Below are 22,320 nucleotides of genomic sequence, written 5' to 3' on the forward strand. Positions count from 1 at the left end.
ATTAATGAAAAGATTGCCAGATCAATTATTAAAGCATGTGACAATACAAGATAAATTATAACAGTGGTATTGGTGGGTGAATGGATGGTTTAATGGAACAAAATAGAAAGTTAAGAAACAACTTTATGACTAAGGACTTAGACTATGCTGATGATATCATAAGTAGGAAAGGGTGGATTTAATAAATGGTATTAAGAAAACTGGAAAAAATGTATCCCTGCTTCATATGTCAAAATATTTTCTAGGTGAATTAAAGATTTACATTTAAAAAGTGAAATTACATTTTCTCAAGTGCACATGGAACCTTCTCCAGGATAGAATACATCCTGGGCCATAAATCTAGCCTTGGTAAATTCAAAAAAATTGAAATCATTCCAAGCATTTTTTCTGACCACAGTGCAGTAAGATTAGATGTCAATTACAGGAGAAAAACTATTAAAAATGCCAACATATGGAGGCTGAACAACACGCTTCTGAATAACCAACAAATCATAGCAGAAATCAAAAAAGAAATCAAAATATGCATAGAAACAAATGAAAATGAAAACACAGCAACCCCAAACCTATGGGACACTGTAAAAGCAGTTCTAAGGGGAAGGTTCATAGCAATACAGGCTTACCTCAAGAAACAAGAAAAAAGTCAACTAAATAACCTAACTCTACATCTAAAGCAACTAGAAAAGGAAGAAATGAAGAACCCCAGGGTTAGTAGAAGGAAAGAAACCTTAAAATTTAGAGCAGAAATAAATGCAAAAGAGACAAAAGAGACCATGGGAAAAAATCAATAAATCTAAAAGTTGGTTCTTTGAGAAGATAAATAAAATTGACAAACCATTAGCCAAACTCATCAAAAAACAAAGGGAGAAGAATCAAATCAACAAAATATAAATGAAAATGGAGAGATCACAACAGACAACACAGAAATACAAAGGATCGTAAGAGACTACTATCAGCAACTATATACCAATAAAATGGAGAACTTGGAAGAAATGGACACATTCTTAGAAAAGTATAACTTTCCAAAACTGCACCAGGAAAAAATGGAAAATCTTAACATACCAATGACAAGCATGGAAATTGAAACTGTAATCAGAAATGTTCCAGCAAACAAAAGCCCAGGACCAGACAGCTTCACAGCTAAATTCTATCAAAAATTTAGAGACGAGCTAACACTTATGCTACTCAAACTCTTCCAGAAAATTGCAGAGGAAGGTAAACTTCCAAACTCATTCTATGAGGCCACCATCACCCTGATACCAAAACCAGACAAAGATGCCACAAAAAAAGAAAACTACAGGCCAATATCACTGATGAACATAGATGCAAAAATCCTTCACAACATTCTAGCAAACAGAATCCAACAACATATTAAAAAGATCATACATCATGACCAAGTGGGCTTTACCCCAGGGATGCAAGGATTCTACAATACCCGCAAACCAATCAACATAATACACCACATTACCAAATTGAAAGACTAAAACCGTATGATTATCTCAATAGATGCAGAGAAAGCCTTTGACAAAATTCAACATCCATTTATGATAAAAACCCTCCAGAAAGCAGGCATAGAAGGAACATACCTCAACATAATGAAAGCTATATATGACAAACCCTCAGCAAACATTATCCTCAATGGTGAAAAATTGAAAGCATTTCCCCCAAAGTCAGGAACAAGACAAGGGTGCCCATGCTCACCACTACTATTCAACATAGTTTTGGAAGTTTTGACCACAGAAATCAGAGCAGAAAATGAAATAAAAGTAATTCAGATTGGAAAAGAAAAAGTAAAACTCTCACTGTTTGCAGGTGACATGATCCTCTACATCAAAAACCCTAAAGACTCCACCAGAAAATTACTAGAGCTAATCAATGAATAGAGTAAAGTTGCAGGATATAAAATTAATACACAGAAATCCCGTGCATTCCTATACACTAACAATGAGAAAACAGAGAAATTAAGGAAACAATTCCATTCACAATTGCACCAAAAAGAATAAAATACTTAGGAATATATCTACAGAAAGAAACAAAAGACCTATATATAGAAAACTATAAAACAGTGATGAAAGAAATCAAAGAGGACACAAATAGATGGAGAAATATACCATGTTCATGGATCAGAAGAATCAATATAGTGAAAATGAGTATACTACCCAAAGCAATCTATAGATTCAGTGCAATCCCTATCAAGCTACCAATGGTATTTTTCAGAGAACTAGAACAAATAATGTCACAATTTGTATGGAAATACAAAAAACTGCGAATAGCCAAAGCAATCTTGAGAAAGAAGAATGGAACTGGAGGAATCAACCTGCCTGACTTCAGGCTCTACAAAGCCACAGCCATCAAGGCAGTATGGTACTGGCACAAAGACAGAAATATAGATCAATGGAACATGATAGAAAGCCCAGAGATAAATCCTCGCACTGATGAACACCTTATCTTTGACAAAGGAGGCAAGAATATACAATGGAGAAAAGACTTAACAAGTGTTGCTGGGAAAGCTGGTCAACGAGTTGTAAAAAAAATGAAACTATACACTTTCTAACACCATACCCAAAAATAAACTCAAAATGGATTAAAGATCTAAACATAAGACCAGAAACTATAAAACTCCTAGAGGAAAATATCAGCAAAACACTCTATGACATAAATCACAGCAGGATCCTCTATGACCCACCTCCCAGAGAAAAGCAAAAATAAACAAATGGGACCTAATTAAACTGAAAATCTTTTGCACACTGATGGAAACTATAAGCAAGGTGAAAAGACAGCCCTCAGAATGGGAGAAAATAATAGCAAATGAAGAAACAGACAAAGAATTAATCACAAATATATTCAAGCAACTCCTGCAGCTCATTTCCAGAAAAATAAAGGACCCAATCAAAAAATGGGCCAATGAACTAAACAGACATTTCTCCAAAGAAGACATACAGATGGCTAACACACACATGAAAAATACTCAACCTCACTCATTATCAGAGAAATGCAAATCAGAACAACAATGAGGTACCATTTCACGTCAGTCAGAATGGCTGCAATCCAAACGTCTACAAACAGTAAATGCTGGAGAGGGTGTGGAGAAAAGGGAACCCTCTTACACTGTTGGTGGGAATGCAGACTAGTACAGCTACTATGGTAGCTCCACACTGTTCTGAAGATTGTGGAGATTCCTTAAAATACTGGAAATAGAATTGCCATATGACCCAGCATTCCCACTTCTGGGCATACACACCGAGGAAACCAGAATTGAAAGAGACATGTGTATCCCAATATTTGTCACAGCACTTTATAATAGCCAGCTCATGGAAGCAACCTAGATGTCCATCAGCAGACAAATGGGTAAGAAAGCTGTGGTACATATACAGAATGGAATATTACTCAGCCATTAAAAAGATTACATTTGAATCAGTTATAATGAGGTGGATGAAACTGGAACCTATTATACAGAGTGAAGTAAGCCAGAAAGGAAAACATCAATATAGTATACTAAGGCATATATATGGAATCTAGAAAAATGGTAACAATGTGAGACAGCAGAAGAGACACAGATGTATTGAACAGTCTTTTGGAATCTGTGGGAGAAGGTGAGGGTGGGATGATTTCAGAGAATGGCATTGAAACATGTATATTATCATATGTGAAACAGATTGCCAGTCCAGGTTCAATTCATGATACAGTGTACTCAGGGCTGGTACACTGGGATGCCCCAGAGGGATGGGATGGGGAGGAGGTTGGAGGGAGTTTCAGGATGGGGAACACATGTACACCCATGGCTGATTCATGCCAATGTATGACAAAACCACTACAATATTGTAAAGTAATTAGGCTCCAACTAATAAAAATAAGTGGGAAAAAATAATAATAATAAAAAATGGAACTAAAAATGTAGAAGGAGCTTTAGAGTTTAGAATGCTGTCAACTGAAAAAATGCACAATCTATATTTAAGAATTACGTTTTTTTGGCAGACTTTCTGAGGACTTAAGCCTGGAAACATCCTCTGAGATAGTTCTGAAGGACTGTTCCAAAAGAAGTAGGGGAGGACCCAGGATTTATAGGAATTTTGGCAAACACAAAACGACAACAAAAAACACCCAAGGTGTCGAACATCAAAAGATTACTGCTAATTAAAGAAAAACAAACATCTCTTGTAGACTTTTGGATAGCAGCCATCCTGATTGGCGTGTAATGGTACCTCATTGTGGTTTTGATTTGCATTTCTCTGATGAGTGATGTTGAGCATCTTTTCATGTGTTTTTTAGCCATCTGTATGTCTTCTTTGGAGATATGTCTGTTTAGTTCTTTGGCCCATTTTTTGATTGGGTCATTTATTTTTCTGGAGTTGAGCTGCAGGAGTTGCTTGTATATTTTTGAGATTAATCCTTGCTTTGTTTGCTATTATTTTCTCCCAATCTGAGGGTTGTCTTTTCACCTTGCTTATAGTTTCCTTTGTTGTGCAAAAGCTTTTAAGTTTCATTAGGTCCCATTTGTTTATTTTTGCTTTTGTTTCTAGTATTCTGGGATGTGGGTCATAGAGGATCCTGCTGTGATTTATGTCAGAGAGTGTTTTGCCTATGTTCTCCTCTAGGAGTTTTATGGTTTCTGGTCTTACATTTAGATCTTTAATCCATTTTGAGTTTATTTTTGTGTATGGTGTTAGAAAGTGTTCTAGTTTCATTCTTTTACAGGTGGTTGACCAGTTTTCCCAGCACCACTTGTTAAAGAGGTTGTCCTTTTTCCATTGTATATCCTTGCCTCCTTTGTCGAAGATAAGGTGTCCATAGGTTCGTGGATTTATCTCTGAGCTTTCTCTTCTGTTCCATTGATCTATATTTCTGTCTTTATGCCAGTACCATACTGTCTTGATGACTGTGGCTTTGTAGTATAGTCTGAAGTCAGGCAGGTTGATTCCTCCAGTTCCATTCTTCTTTCTCAAGATTACTTTGGCTATTCGAGGTTTTTTGTATTTCCATAGAAATTGTGAGGCTGCTCTCCAAAAGTCTACAAGCAACAAATGCTGGAGAGGGTGTGGAGAAAAGGGAACCCTCTTACACTGTTGGTGGGAATGCAAACTAGTACAGCCGCTATGGAAAGCAGTGTGGAGATTTCTTAAAAAACTGGAAATAGAACTGCCATATGACCCAGCAATCCCACTTCTGGGCATACACACCGAGGAAACCAGATCTGAAAGAGACATGTGCACCCCAATGTTCATCGCAGCACTGTTTATAATAGCCAGGACATGGAAGCAACCGAGATGCTCATCAGCAGACGAATGGATAAGGAAGCTGTGGTACATATACACCATGGAATATTACACAGCCATTAAAAACAATTCATTTGAATCAGTTCTAATGAGATGGATGAAACTGGAGCCCATTATACAGAGTGAAGTAAGCCAGAAAGATAAAGACCATTACAGTATACTAACACATATATATGGAATTTAGAAAGATGGTAATGATAACCCTATAATGCAAAACAGAAAAAGAGACACAGATGTACAGAACAGACTTTTAGACTCTGTGGGAGAAGGCAAGGGTGGGATGTTTCAAGAGAACAGCATTGAAACATGTATATTATCTATAGTGAAACAGATCACCAGCCCACATTGGATGCATGAGACAAGTGCTCGGGCCTGGTGCACTGGGAAGACCAAGAGGGATCGGGTAGAGAGGGAGGTGGGAGGGGGGATTGGGATGGGGAATACATATAAATCCATGGCTAATTCATGTCAGTGTATGTCAAAAACCACTATAATATTGTAAAGTAATTAGCCTCCAACTAATACAAATAAATGAAAAAAAGAAAAACAAACATATCAAGTTAATGAATTTAGTGCTTTTCTATGTATTGGAATATGTAAGAGTCTGGGCTTATTGAAATTATTCCCTTGATATGCATCTTAACTGTCTAGGACCAGTATCCTGCTCTTCTCCACGTTGAACCCCCTCAGGGTGCACTGTCTTTGGCAGCTGCAATGGCTGAGGACTTACTGCATGTGGCCGGCAACATTCTTTGTTTACTGTAATGGCGGGTGACATTCCTTGTCCATAGTGCCTTTTAAAACATGACCTGAAATGCAGAAATATTTGGTGGGAGATTGATACCTTTGATTACATAAAATTTTTAATTTTATGCTGCACTGAGTCAGTCATTGAGGCACACACGCTCTAGAGCATGCAGGCTCAGTAGTTGGCATGTGGGCTCTCTAATTGTGGCACCTGGGCTCTCTAGTTGGTAGTGCATGGGCTTAGTTGCCCTGCTTGTGGCATGTGATTCTCAGATCCCCTACCAGGAATGAAACCCATGTCCCCTACATTGGAAAGAGGATTCTTAACTACTGGACCACCCAGTCTGAAAATATTTTATACTTTTGAATTTCCCAAAACATCATAAAAAATACAAACGTAACTGACTGTTTTGAAGAATATTTCCAACATATGTGGCAGATTAAAAGATAAGTTCTCTACTACACAACAAATATATGAAAGAGATCAGCCCACTGATGACTAAAAGTGAGGTTAAAACAAGGAATATCATTAGTTTGGCCATCAAACTGACAAGCAACAGCAAAAAGGTGAAGGTTCAAGAATGTTGGCACTTGCCTGCACTGCTGGTTGATGTTATACTTTGCAGCAGCCTTACTGGAGGGTAGTGTGGCCAAGGTCAGGAGCCATTCCTTAAGAATTTATCCTAAGGAATTTTTTATAAATATCTGCAAATATGTAGCTCCAGTGATAATTGTTACATTGCAGAGTTCTTTATTTTTTTCTTTTTCTTTTTTAATTAAGGTATAATTGACATCTAACATTATATTAATTTCAGGTGTACAACATAATGATTTAATTTTTGTATATATTGTGAAATCACTGCAGTAAGTCTAGTTAACATCTGTTACCATACACAGTTACAAAACTTTTTTTTTCTTGTGATGAGAACTTTTAAGATTTACTCTCTTGGCAACTTTAAAATATACAGTACATTATCTCAGGACTTATTTATTTTGATAACTGGAAGTTTGAACTTTTTGACCCACTTCACCCAATTCTCCCACCCCACCCCATCTGTAGCCACCAGTCTATTCTCTGTACGTATGAGTGTTTTAGGCAGTGTTCTTTCATTTCAGTTGCTCAGTCGTGTCAGACTCTTTGCGACCCCATAGACTGCAGCAAACCAGGCCTCCCTGTCCATCACCAACTCCCGGAGTTTACCCAAACTCATGTCCATTGAGTTGGTGATGCCATCCAGCCATCTCATGCTCTGTCTTCCCCTTCTCCTCCCGCCTTCAATCTTTCCCAGCATCAGGGTCTTTTCAAATGAGTTAGTTCTTCGCATTAGGTGGCCAAAGTACTGGAGTTTCAGCTTCAACATCATTCCTTCCAAAGAACACCCAGGACTGATCTCCTTTAGGATGGACTGGTTGGATCGCCTTGCAGTCCAAGGGACTCTCAAAAGTTTTCTCCAACACCACAGTTCAAAAACATCAACTCTTTGGTGCTCATCTTTCTTTATAGTCCAACTCTCACATCCATACATGACTACTGGAAAAACCATAGCCTTGACTAGACGGACTTTTGTTGGCAAAGTAATGTCTCTGCTTTTTAATATGCTGTCTAGGTTGGTCATAACTTTCCCTTCAAGGAGTAAGTGTCTTTTAATTTCATGGCTGCAGTCACCACCTGCATTGATTTTGGAGCCCCCCAAAAATAAAGTCTGCACTGTTTCCACTATTTCCCCCATCTATTTTCCATGAAGTGATGGGACCAGATGCCATGATCTTAGTTTTTTGAATGTTGAACTTTAAGCCAAGTTTTTCACTCCCCTCTTTCACTTTCATCAAGAGGCTCTTTAGTTCTTCTTCACTTTCTGCCATAAGGGTGGTGTCATCTGCGTATCTGAGGTTATTGATATTTCTCCCGGCAATCTTGATTCCAGCTTGTGCTTCATCCAGCCCAGGATCTCTCATGATGTACTCTGCATGTAAGTTATATAAGCAGGGTGACAATATACAGCCTTGACGTACTCCTTTCCTTGTTTGGAACCAGTCTGTTTTTCCATGTCCAGTTCTAACTGTTGCTTCTTGACCTGGATACAGATTTCTCAAGAGGCAGGTCAGGTGGTCTGGTATTCCCATCTCTCTCAGAATTTTCCACAGTTTATTATGATCCACATAGTCAAAGGCTTTGGCATAGTCAATGAAGCAGAAGTAGATGTTTTTCTGGAACTCTCTTGCTTTTTTGATGATCCAGCAGATGTTGGCAACTTGATCTCTGGTGTCGAGACTCCCTCGACAAGCAGGGTTTCTGAAAGTGCGATACTGCAAGAGAATGAGAAACAAGACACAAGAATTCAGTGAAAAGCAAGGATCAGGGTACCAACACTGCTCCAAGGTGAAGGTGCCAAAACTGAATCTAAGCCAGCTGTATTATACGTTCAGCCATGAATGAAAGAATATGCGGGCAGTTAAGTTATAACTCATGTGTCCTTCAGGGCCAAAGAACAAAATGATCATTAACCATTGAGTAACTAAGAAACAGTAATCAATAACAAATCGGTAACTAAGACTAATATTCTTATCTACCAGATACGTAAAACATGTGACTCTGAGATGCCAGTTGAGAAACAGTCTGGGGTCGGTTTTCTGAACCCAGGATCATATCTTGTTTTCAAGACTATGAACTCTTCCCTCTAGACTTGTTCCAAGAGTCTCATGCCGTATAGCATCCAGTTTATCAATAATTATAAATTTCTTTTGTGGCCCTTACCAGGGCATACTTTCCTTTTATTCTTCCTGTCTCCTACACTCTGGTTCCTGTGCCTTTTCTAAAACAAGCCTGAACATCTGGAAGTTCACGGTTCACATATTGTTGAACCCTCGCTTGGAGAATTTTGAGCATTACTTTACTAGTTTATGAGATGAGTCCAATTGTGTGCTAGTTTGAACATTCTTTGGCATTGCCTTTCTTTGGGATTGGAATGAAAACTGACCTTTTCCAGTCCTGTGGCCACTGCTGAGTTTTCCAAATTTGCTGGCATATTGAGTGCAGCACTTTCATTTCACAGCATCATCTTTTAGGATTTGAAATAGCTTAACTGGAATTCCATCACCTCCACTAGCTTTGTTCATAGTGATGCTTCCTAAGGCCTACTTGACTTCACATTCCAGGATGTCTGGCTCTAGCTGAGTGATCACATCATCGTGATTATCTGGGTCATGAAGATCTTTTTTGTACAGTTCTTCTGTGTATTCTTGCCACCTCTTCTTAATACCTTCTGCTTCTTTTATGTCCATACCATTTCTGTCCTTTATTGAGCCCATCTTTGCATGAAATGTTCCCTTGGTATCTAATTTTCTTGAAGAGATCTCTAGTCTTTTCCATTCTTTTGTTTTCCTCTATTTCTTTGCACAGATCACGAAGAAGGCTTTCTTATCTCTCCTTGCTATTCTTTGGAACTCTGCATTCAAATGGTTATATCTTTCCTTTTCTCCTTTGTTTTTCCATTCTCTTCTTTTCACAGTGATTTGTAAGGCCTACTCAGAGAGCCATTTTGGTTTTTTGCATTTCTTTTTCTTGTGGATGGTCTTGATCCCTGTCTCTTGTACAATGTCATGAACCTCTGTCCATAGTTCATCAGGCACTCTATCAGATCTAGTCCCTTAAATATTATTTCCCACTTCCACTGTATAATCATAAGGGATTGATTTAGGTCATAGCTGAATGGTCTAGTGGTTTTCCCTACTTTCTTCAAGTAAGTCTGAATTTGGCAGTACGGAGTTCATGATCTGAGCCACAGTCAGCTCCCGGTCTTGTTTTTGCGGACTGTATAGAGCTTCTCCATCTTTCCTGCAGAGAATATAATCAGTCTGATTTCAGTGTTGGCCATCTGGTGATGTCCATGTGTAGAGTCTTCTATTATATTGTTGGAGGAGGGTGTTTGCTGTGACCCGTGCATTCTCTTGGCAAAACTCTATGAGCCTTTGCCCTGCTTTAGTCCATACTCCAAGGCCAAATTTACCTGTTACTTGATTTCCTACTTTTGCATTCCAGTTCCCTCTAATGAAAACGGTATTTTTTTTTGGGTGTTAGTTCTAAAAGGTCTTGCAGGTCTTCGTAGAACTGTTCAACTTCAGCTTCTTCAGCATTACTGGTCGGGGCATAGACTTGGTTTACTGTGATATTGAATGGTTTGCCTTGGAAACAAACAGAGATCATTCTGTCGTTTTTGAGATTGCATCCAAATACTGCATTTTGGACTCTTGTGTTGACTGATGGCTACTCCATTTCTCCTAAGGGATTCTTGCCCACCGTAGTAGATATAATGGTCATCTGAGTTAAATTCACCCATTCCAGTCCATTTTAGTTTGCCAGTTACTAAGATGTCGACGTTCACTCTTGCCATCTCCTGTTTGACCAGTGCCAATTTGCCTTGATTCATGGACCTAACATTCCAGGTTCCTATGCAATATTGCTCTTTATAGCATTGAACCTTGCTTCCATTACCAGTCACATCCACAACTGGGTGTTGTTTTTGCTTTGGTCTCTTTATTGTTTCCAGAGTTATTTCTCCACTGATCTTCAGTAGCATATTGGGCATCTACCGACCTGGGGAGTTCATCTTTCAGTGTCCTATCTTTTTGCCTTTTCATACTGTTCATGGGGTTCTCAAGGCAAGAATACTGAAGTGGTTTGCCATTCCCTTCTCCTGTGTTCTTTGTAATATCAATAAATTGTAATAAACCTACATGTCTTTGTTTGGGAGAAATTATCAACTGATTTATAATAGACTTGCATAATGGAATGCTGTTAAATTAAAGATAGTGTTGGAAAATACTTAATGATATGGATAAATCATTATTATGGGAATGAGGATGGATATCCTCTCCCCTTATATAGGAAGGAATCATGCAAGTAAAACTGAAACCAGATTTTTCTGAAGTGGTGAGGAAGGAGATAATGTTTACAATGTCTAAAACCTTGATTTTTTTTTCCATTTATTTTTATTAGTTGGAGGCTAATTACTTTACAGTATTGTAGTGGTTTTTGCCATACATTGACATGAATCAGCCATGGATTTACATGTGTTCCCCATCCCAATCCCCCCTCCTGCCTCCCTCTCCATCCCATCCCTCTGGGTCTTCCAGTGTGGAGATTCCTTAAAACACTGGAAATAGAACTGCTATATGACCCAGCAGTCCCACTCCTGGGCATACACACCGAGGAAACCAGATTTGAAAGAGACACGTGTACCCCAGTGTTCATCGCAGCACTGTTTATAATAGCCAGGACATGGAAGCAACCTAGATGCCCATCAGCAGACAAATGGATAAAAAAGCTGTGGTACATATACACTATGGAACATTACTCAGCCATTAAAAATAATTCATTTGAATCAGTTCTAATGAGATGGATGAAACTGGAGCCCATTATACACAGTGAAGTAAGCCAGAAAGATAAACACCAATACAGTATACTAACATATATATGGAATTTAGAAAGATGGTAACAATAACCCTATATGCAAAACAGAAAAAGAGACACAGATGTACAGAACAGACTTTTGGACTGTGGGAGAAGGTGAGGGTGGGATGCTCTGAGAGAATAGCACTGAAACAAGTATACTATCAAGGGTGAAACAGACCACCAACCCAGGTTGGATGATTTTTTTTTTTAATCAGTAAATAAAGAAGCCAACATATTTGCCAAGAGTTTCTGTGATGGGGTCTAATTTAATTGGAATACGTACTGTTTTCATGTTGTTAATTGATTGGGCCTCTGAATGTCAAGGACTTCCCTGGAAGGTTAACTGGTAAAGAATCTGCCTGCAATGCAGAAGACCCTGGTTTGATTCCTGGGTCTAGAAGATCCTCCACAAGTGGAGGCTACCCACTTCAGTATTCTTGGGCTTCCCTCCTGGCTCAGATGGTAAAGAATGCACCTGCAGTGCAGAAAACCTGGGTTGGATCCCTGGGTTGGGAGAATCCCCTGGGGAAGGGAACAGCTACCCACTCCAGTATTCTTGCCAGAGAATTCCATGGACAGAGGAGCCTGGCAGGCTACAGTCCATGCGGTCGCAAAGAGTAGGACATGACTGAGCAGCTTTCACACTGAATGTCAAGACTATTAGAGGCAAATTCACTATTGTAGTTTACAGTTCAACAATGGCATGTTATGGCCTATAGTTTAAACATCTTAAAATGTATTTTTAATTAATTTATTTAAACTTAATACTCAGTTTTTTAGTTTCAGAGCACCAATGTATTCTGATTATTAATTGTACCTAGCTGCTATGAGTTTTAAATACAATGTCTGTTAGTTCTTAGACTTTCCATATTTAATTTAAACAAAGGTAGTTACTTTTAAAGGGTCAAGGAAGGTGATAATTTTATGTTGGGGTTAATAATTTCTCTTTTCTTAAGGGTTTATGGATTCTGTATCTGCAAGTAACTATATTCTGTGGAGCAGTGAAAATGCTGATGGACAATCTCTGAATGAATCTTCTGCCTCGGGATCTCTGATAAGATTTTTCTTTCCAACAAGTAAGGTTCTGTTTTATTTTATTCCTCCCAGTGTCCTTGTTTTGAAAACAGTAGTTAGATGTTTAAGAGGCAGTGTAGTCTATTGGTATTGGAGTGATATACCCCTGAGTTTTAATCCTGACTCTGCCCTTTGCCTTAGGCAAGATAACCTCTGAACCTCAATGTCTTCATCTTTAAAATGAAAATGCTTATCAGAAATAATTGTGAAGATAAATTGAGACAGTATTTTAAGGCATTCCATAAATGCTTGTTACTCTTTATATAATACTTTTCCTTTACAAATTTCTAAACCTCAATTTGCCCTAATGGCATTGCTTGAAATTTAGTCACTGATCCAGTTTTGTGAAAGCAGTGTCTTCTGTGGCATTAATCAGGGTACTGTGTAGCTCTAATATTATGGAATATACCAGATGTTTCCCCATCTGTTTTAATGATAAAAAGTTCAGGCCTCAAGTCACATTATCTTTGTCTTTTTGTGGTTCTGTATATAATGTGTTTATGAAGCACGTGATGGCTCCTGAGATTAACCACAAACACATTTCATTTTGTACAGCATGTGGTGCCCTTTCAAGGAGAAAGTTCAAATAAATTGACATATGTGAATTACAAAGATGAAGCTTTTATTAAAAATCATGCAGAGTTTATTCTAACAAAATTTGATATACAAATACAAGCACAAAATTGTATACATTGTTTAATTCCAGACTCTACCACTGAATTTTTCTGTGACTTTCATAAATCTCTTCATGTTTCTCTATAGAGATTTCAAATTCTAAACAAGCATTATAACACCTACTACTAATGAGAATAGCAAAATAAACTCAAATAATTTGTTTAAAAATGCTTCTATGGTTAAATTGATTGGAGAAAGAAAAGTCTGATAAGGTGATTTGTTGTGAAGCTAAGAGAATAGTTTAATGAGTGTTGGAGTAGGTCATAAACAACAAATGATGATTCAGGCTTTAGAGCTCAAGAAGATAGCAGATGTAAACTATCCCAAGCTACCTATAATAAGTACATTGTACAAACACTGAAGCCACCTTTAAAAATAGTCTAAATAAAATATCTGCATTTATGAAATACTCCTCCAATATAGTGCAGTAAGTTGAGTGAAAACCAATTTATGAGTTGATGTTTTCACCCAGTAAAATCATACTGTCCCGTTTTAAGAGAAATATCTTACCTAGGTTGATTCAGAGCTTCCCTGCTGGCTCAGACAGTAAAGAATCCACCCGCAACATGGGGGACCTGGGTTTGATCCCTGGGTTGGGAAGATCCCCTGGAGGAGAGCCTGTCAACCCACTCTAGTATTCTTGCCTGGAAAGATCCATGGACAGAGAAGCCTGGCGGGCTACGGTCCATGGGGTCACAAAGAGTCAGATACAACTGAGAGACTAAGCACAGCACAGGTTGATTCACATCTTTCAACAGTGATTAAATATTAATACTTATAAAATGTACATACCTTATTCTCAAAAAAGAAAAACTATAAGCTTATAAAATATGAAGTACTTTTAGCCAGTTTATTTCTTCCCCTATGTAATTAGAAATGAACATCCATCCCACTTAAGCACTAGCAAAAAGACTGTCATCTCATTGTTAGACTGTTTTTAGTAGGCAAAGCAACCCACTCCAGTATTCTTGCCTGGAGGATCCCATGGACAGAGGAGCCTGGCAGGCTACAGTCAATGGGGTCACAAAGAGTCAGACATGACTGAAGCAACTTAGCATGCACGCACAGTAATAGATTCATCTCTTGCAGATTTAAATGAAAATGTTGAGACAGACAGGGAACCTTGAGAGGTCCCACAATCCTTCTCCCTTTGGACAAAATCATACACTTACAGCTGATAAAAATTGTTCTACCTTTTTGTTATTCAAAATTAGTGATTTGAATCTGAAAGCTAATTTTAGTATCTGGCATAAACTCCAGATGCTAATTTAGATATAAAATAACAGAAGCCCAGCATTAGAAAGGACCTTACAGATGATCTAGCCCAGTCTCTTCTATGATTTAAAATCTTTTCTTGTATGATTTTCATTCCTGGAAAGTGGTCTTTGAACAATACCAAAAGTGAGGATCTCAGCACACAGGAAGTTCATCAGCTCTCTGACCAGAGCCTGACAGTTGTCACTCTTTCTTGAGTATGTGATGTCCAGGACTGAACATGGTATTCTAGATGCAGTTCATCCTGGGGAGGAGACTCACTCTGGGCCTGGCATGATTGAGGAACAACTTGTTTAGAGTATAACAACAAAGTAGGCTTATCTCTCACATGACTAAAATGTTTGGGAAATGAGTATCCAGGCCAACCAGTAATGTATTAAATTTGTGACCTTGCACAAGTTACTCCAATCCTTTATTTCTTAATTTTAAAACTGGAGGTTGTAAAACCAATTTTGAGGTTTGTTGTGAAGTTTAGAAATAATGTGTGTAAAGCAAGATACTTGGCCCAAATAGGTGACTAATGAATGGTAGGTGTTATTATTTTTACCTGAGCTTCAGGAATTCTCAATCTTTAAAGAAGAGGAATATAATAAGAATATACCAGGAGGTAATAATATAACCATTATGTTGTTTTTTGCTGATGTTGAAATGCTTTAGAGTGATGGTAAAACATCACTTAACTACTTTTTTAAGTCTGTAGTTGTTGATAATATTGGAGATTGAACTGATTTTATGCTGACCTTAAGCCATACTGTAGAGGTTTTCTTTTTGAATAAAAATCTGATATCTGCCTGTTAAGTTGTCATTTGTTTCTCATATAAAGCAGGGTGTTTAAAAAAATCAGCTATTTGAGCTTGTGAATCTTACAGATTCAGTTATGTATGAACTTACTGTAGTTGCATGAATCGTGGTATTCATGCCATAAATTATTGCCTATTCAGAATTAGAGTTGTAACTTAAGGCCAAAAGGAAGAATCTTAAAACATATTGCAGTGCCAGTATGGTTAAGTGTTGACAGAAACTAGGTCGATGCCAATAATATTACTCTATTTTCTAGCAGTAAATGCTGTGAATTTTACTTACATTTTCATTGATGAATTCAGTACTTGTCTGTAACTTAGTAAAATTGAGTTAAGAGGGAGGTGGGAGGGGGGATTGGGATGGGGAACACATATAAATCCATGACTGATTCATGTCAGTGTATGGCAAAAACCACTACAATAATGTAAAGTAATTAGCCTCCAACTAATAAAAATAAATGAAAAAAAAAGAGGGTATCTGTGGTATTCTTTTAACAAGGCGTTAGTTTTAAAGATGGAGAAGGAAATGGCAACCCACTCCAGTATTCTTGCCTGGAGAATCCCAGGGGCGGGGGAGCCTGGTGGGCTGCCGTCTCTGGGGTCACACAGAGTAGGACACAACTGAAGTGACTTAGCAGCAGTTTTAAAGGCATTTGGCCCATTCTAGCTATTTAACACCTTCTGTGTTATATTTGTATTACTACTGCTCAACTTATGTTTAAAGTCATTTTAAAACTACCTTACCAATGATCTGTTAACAATTTATATTTTTCTGTAGTTCATCTAGAATTGGAAATGTGATGTTGAGTAACTTTCTGATAGCTTTTAGTTTTACTTTTATTTTTTCAGTGTTCATTACTATTCGTATATGTCATTCACTCTTTTCTTTAAATATACAAGCTTGTTTGTTTTTTCTTTGTTTTTGTCTTGCATAATTATTTAATTTAGGGGAAGTGCTTATTAACCATGCTGAAATCTCTTTCTTGCATTTTGTTTCTAAAAGCATGTGTTCCAGTGGAGGGTCAGGTGCTAAAGCCTTGCAAGCAGGGGCAAGATCTTAAGAAGGATGAATGTTTGAAATACAAATGCTGTTACTCTTCACTCAAGACCACTACGGTTAGCTGTTTTGCCCCGCTGAGAGACAGTAAGTTAATCCTTTTACATTTATTATATTCCTGTTTTTTTAAAATTGAATAAATAGGTCACAATGGCATATGTTTACAGTTGGATCTCTTAGCTTAACCCTTAAAGGAGGCTCCCAGCCCTAGAGCAATACTGCCATCTGTAGAAAGGCCTGGAGACCTCTATTCATGAGCTGTTTCTGCTTCGTCCTTAGGTGTGACTATGGCAGGTTTTTGTTGTTGTTTTTATTTTAATTTTTTGGCCAAGTGTCTTGTGGGATCTTAGTTCCCCACCAGGGATCAAATCTGCACGCCCTGCATTGGAAGCATGGAGTCTTAACCAATGGTGCCTACATGCTCAGTTGCTCAGTCAGTTGTGTCTGACCTTTTGCGATCCCATGGACTGTAGCCCACCAGGATCCTCTGTCCATGGGATTTTCCCGGCAAGAATACTGGAGTGGGTAGCCATTTCCTCCTCCAGGGATCTTCCCTACCCAGGATCCAACTCGCATCTCCTGCTTTACAGGTAGATTCTTTACTGCTAATCCAACGGGGAAGCCCCTTAATCACTGGACCACCAGGGAAGTCATAACTGTTGCAGTTTGAGATTGTTTTAGTCACTATCTTCTCCCATAGATTCCAGGCTTTACAAGATATAACCATCAATGTGCCTGGGAGAAAATACCAGTCAGGCATGCCTTAGCTTACTTTCTCTTCCCACCATCTCTTCCTGAGTAGAATTCTTCTCATTTATCTTTTTCTTCAGCATCTCAGTATGTAACAGTAAATTGAATGTTTCTTGTTAAGTCTGTTTATCAGGTTCTTTCTTTGTCATTTTGTTTTTGAATTAGGTTCTTCTCTTAAGATTTTTTTTTCTTTACAGTGTTTTGAGCACCAGACCATCTGCTTTTGCTCCTTCATTTGGATAGTGGGGACATACTACCAGTTGGTCCCTTGATGGACATATTTGATTGATATGATTAAGCACTAACAAATGCTGCTAAAAGGATGCATGCAAAACAGTGTCTTAGGTTAATATAGGCCCCATTCAATTGTTGAGCATCTAGTATTAATGATGGAAACCTAAACTCGATTGTGAATGTAGTATTACAGTTTTAACAGTGTCACATGGTGTTATAATTCATTCATTGATTTAGTCTTTATATTATGTGTGAAGAAACGTTTGATTTTTGTAGAGGGAAAATTTGAACCGTGACTTAAAATCCCCCAAACATATTAGAATGCATTTCCAAATGAATATAAGAATAAAATATACTTAATCACCTGCAAATTCTTGATTTTTCATTTAATGTTTTATATTTAGAAGTAAACATTTAAGAAACCATTCCTTTCTCAAGTTAGCTATTCATAAGTTGATTCACTCCCTGAGTATTCTAGAATATATAACATATAGCCAAGGGAAAAACATGCTTAGGTCACAGGAAGAAATATATATAGTCTGAATAGTAGTAATCTAGTATATTAACAGAAACAGGATTGTTTTGTTAAGGCTTCCTTTGGAGTTGTTGTTCAGTTGCTAAATCATGTCCATTGCAGAGAACACACAAACTGAACCTTTAGTTGTATTTCTAGAACATTTCATAAACTCCTGCTGCTTATAGAGTACCAATGATATTTACCTGCCATGTAAGAATATCTCCTTATTTTGCTTTATTAACTAATAGGTTTTTTTATAAAGACTTTATGAAAGAGCTCAGATTTGCTTCTCTTGCTTAAGTCATAAAAGTAACAGGATATAATTAAACCACCAGAGCCTACTCAGATGTTCCGGATGTTTGGGTTTGGTGTGATGAGCATGATCTTCCTGGGATGTCTGCCCATTTATTGCTGCTCTCTCTGCTGGAGGAGGTAGGCAAACAACTTTTATTTGCCAGTTGCTGAGTATACTTGAGAATTCCTGTGTAGACACATTCATTCATAGCTTCGAAAGTACGGGGATTACATATCGGTCCCTTTTGCTGAAGAGGAGGTAGCTTGGGAAAAAGTTAAGTTACCAGAATATTTCTTCATGCATGCTATTTTTATTTTCCACCCATTGAAGACATCCTCTTGCATGTCCTAGTTTGTACATTCCCTCAGAAAACAAAACAAAATCCCAATTGAAAGGAAAAATAAATAAGTGAGCTGAGGGTATATGGAGTAGAGGTGGTTAACTGCAAATCAGAAGGATTCCCAGAAGCGCTACTCTCCATCTAGTAGATGGTCATCTACTATTGGGTTTGAAAGCCTTGATCTGACTTCAAGCCAATTCGTATCAGATTTCTTATCAAAATCCCAGTGGGATGTTGGCATGATGCTTGTAAGTTTTTTTTTTTTTTTTTAAATAGCTTCCCGCCTACTGAGACAGAGTGTGTGTACAGGTAGAGAGCAGGGCAAGGACTAAGATGGAGTGAGTGAGGCGCTCACTGTCAGGTTTGTGCAAGTGCAGGGTTGGCACTAGCACAACCCTGAGAACAAGTACCTATTAAATTTTCTGATAACGTGCCTGTTGAAGATTAAGCATCTTTATGTTTTTATTCAAGTTAGATTTCACTGGAAGATTTAGACTATACACGTTACCTTATTTTGCATAAAGATTGTGTCTTTTTCTTTTCTGTACCTTTTTCTTGAGTCTGGTGAATCTGTCATATTCCTCATTGTATTTTCAATTTATAGCAAAGTGCCTCAGATACAGTGGATGCTTAATATATTTTTGTTGAGTAAATGAGTACTTGAACAAATAAAGGAATACAGTGGATGGAGATGGCTAGCCTGGAAGGCAGTTCTGTATTGATTTAAACCTTCTCATTGCTTTCATAACTTTCTCAGACCACTTTGAAGACACTGTTGGATCACAGCCTTTCTTTAAGCTTTTCCAGTTTGCATATGACTGTCAATTCTTTTCTCAGTTTTTACTTAGTTTCCTATACTGAGTGAGTTATCTCTCTTCCTAGGCTTATTTCTTCTGTTTCTTTTCACAGGTGAATGGGAATAGGAGTAGAATTCTTGACCCTTTCATCTTCCCTTCAAAGCTTGTGTTCATGTAAAAGGAAACCCATGAGTAAAACTGAAATATTATTTCTTAGAAATAGGTGGCTAGGATTCAGTTCAGTTCAGTTCAGTCACACAGTCGTGTCCGACTCTTTGTGACCCTATGGACTGCAGTACACCAGGCCTCCCTGTCCATTACCAACTCCCAGAGTTTACCCAAACTCATGTCCATTGAGTCGGTGATGACATCCAACCATCCCATCCTCTGTTGTCCCCTGCTTCTTCTGCCTTCAATCTTTCCCAACATCAGGGTCTTTTCAAATGAGTCAGTTCTTCCCATCAGGTGGCCAAAGTATTGGAGTTTCAGCTTCAGCATCAGTCCTTCCAATGAACACTCAGGACCAATCTCCTTTAGGATGGCCTGGTTGGATCGCCTTGCAGTCCAAGGGACTCTCAAGAGTCTTCTCCAATACCAAAGTTCAAAAGCATCAATTCTTCGGTGCTCAGCTTTCTTTAGAGTCCAACTCTCACATCCATACATGACTACTGGAAAAACCATAGCCTTGACTAGACAGACCTTTGTTGGCAAAGTAATATCTCTGAACTTTAATATACTGTCTAGGTTGGTCATAACTTTTCTTCCAAGGAGTAAGTGTCTTTTATTTTCATGGCCGCAGTCAACATCTGCAGTGATTTGGGAGCCCCCAAAAATAAAATCTATCACTGTTTCCCCATCTATTTTCCATGAAGTGATGGGACCAGATGCCATGATCTTAGTTTTCTGAATGTTGAGCTTTAAGCCAACATTTTCACTCTCCTCTTTCACTTTCATCAAGAGGCTCTTTAGTTCTTCGCTTTCTGCCGTAAGGGTGGTGTCATCTGCATATCTGAGGTTATTTATACTTTCCCCGGCAATCATGATTCCAGCTTGTGCTTCATCCAGCCCAGCGTTTCTCATGATTTACTCTGCATAGAAGTTAAATAAGCAGGGTGACAATATACAGCCTTGATGTACTCCTTTTCCTATTTGGAACCAGTTTGTTGTTCCACGTCCAGTTCTAACTGTTGCTTCCTGACCTTTGTACAGATTTCTCGAGAGGCAGGTCAGGTGGTCTGGTATGCCCATCTCTTTCAGAATTTTCCACAGTTTATTGTGATCCACACAGTTAAAGCCTTTGGCATAGTCAATGAAGCAGAAGTAGATGTTTTTCTGGAACACTCTTGCTTTTTTGATGATCCAACGGATGTTGGCAATTTGATCTCTGGTTCCTCTGCCTTTTCTAAAACCAGCCTGAACATCTGGAAATTCACTGTTCATGTATTGTTGAAGCCTGACTTGGAGAAGTTTGAGCATTACTTTACCAGCATGTTGAGATAAGTGCAATTGTGTAGTAGTTTGAGCATTCTTTGACATTGCTTTTCTTTGGGATTGGAATGAAAACTGACCTTTTCCAGTCCTGTGGCCACTGCTGAGTTTTCCAAATTTGCTGGCATATTGAGTGCAGCACTTTTACAGAAATATCTATTAGAATTTAAAATAGCTCAATTGGAATTCCATCACCTCCACTAGCTTTGTTCATAGTGATGCTTCTTAAGGCCCACTTGACTTTGCATTCCAGGATGTCTGGCTCTAGGTGAGTGATCACACCATCGTGATTATCTGGTTTGTGAAGATCTTTTTTGTACAGTTCTTCTGCGTATTCTTGCCACCTCTTCTTAATATCCTCTGCTTCTGTTAGGTCCATACCATTTCTGTCCTTTACTGAGCCCATCTTTGCATGAAATGTTCCCTTGGTATCTCTTAATTGTCTTGAAGAGATCTCTAGTCTTTCCCATTCTATTGTTTTCCTCTATTTCTTTGCACAGATCACTGAGGATGGCTTTCTTATCTCTCCTTGCTCTTCTTTGGAACTCTGCATTCAAATGGATATAGCTTTCATTTTCTCCTTTGTTCTTCCCTTCTCTTCTTTTCACAATGATTCATAAGGCCTCCTCAGAGAGCCGTTTTGGTTTTTCGCATTTCCTTTTCTTGTGGATGGTCTTGATCCCTGTTTCCTGTATAATGTCATGAACCTCTGTCCATAGTTCACCAGGCACTCTATTAGATCTAGTCCCTTAAGTATTATTTCCCACTTCCACTGTATAATTGTAAGGGATTGATTTAGATCATAGCTGAATGGTCTAGTGGTTTTCCCTACTTTCTTCAATTTAAGTCTGAATTTGGCAATAAGGAGTTCATGATCTGAGCCACAGTCAGCTTCCTGTCTTGTTTTTGCTTCCCTGTCTTGTTTTTGTCTTGTTTTGCAAAGATAGAGCCTCTCCATCTTTGACTGCAAAGAATATAATCAATCTGATTTCGGTGTTGGCCATCTGGTGATGTCCATGTGTAGAGTCTTCTCTTCTGTTGTTTGAAGAGGGTGTTTGCTATGACCAGTACATTCTCTTGGCAAAACTCTATTAGCCTTTGCCCTGCTTCATTCTGTAATCCAAGGCCAAATTTGTGTTGCTACAGGTGTTTCTTGACTTCCTACATTTGCATTCCAGTCCCCTCTAATGAAAATGACATCTTTTTTGGGTGTGTGTTCTAAAAGGTCTTGCAGGTCTTCACAGAACCATTCACCTTCAGCTTCTTCAGCATTACTGGTCGGGGCATAGACTTGGATTACCCTGTTATTGAGTGGTTTGCCTTGGAAATGAGCAGATCATTCTGTTGTTTTTGAGATTGCATCCAAGTACTGCATTTTGGACTCTTTTGTTGACTGTGATGGCTACTCCATTTCTCCTAAGGGATTCTTGACCACAGTAGTAGATATAATGGTCATCTGAGTTAAATTCACCCATTCCAGTCCATTGTAGTTCACTGATTCCTAAGATGTCAACGTTCACTCTTGCCATCTCCTGTTTGACCAGTTCCA

General features: G+C 38.3%; 1 protein-coding gene across 1 annotated transcript in view; it reads left to right on the forward strand.

Annotated features, from left to right (window-relative positions):
- FMR1NB (FMR1 neighbor) overlaps nucleotides 1–22,320 on the forward strand; it is a 55,763-nt gene that overhangs the window by 22,151 nt on the left and 11,292 nt on the right. The window contains exons 2-4 of the mRNA XM_061137552.1: nucleotides 12,426–12,545; nucleotides 16,297–16,437; nucleotides 18,187–18,283. Of these exons, the coding sequence (XP_060993535.1) occupies nucleotides 12,426–12,545; nucleotides 16,297–16,437; nucleotides 18,187–18,283 (358 nt within the window). The remainder of the gene's footprint in view (nucleotides 1–12,425; nucleotides 12,546–16,296; nucleotides 16,438–18,186; nucleotides 18,284–22,320) is intronic.

Source organism: Dama dama, chromosome X (genome assembly GCF_033118175.1).
Source record: "Dama dama isolate Ldn47 chromosome X, ASM3311817v1, whole genome shotgun sequence".
Lineage (NCBI taxonomy): Eukaryota > Metazoa > Chordata > Mammalia > Artiodactyla > Cervidae > Dama > Dama dama.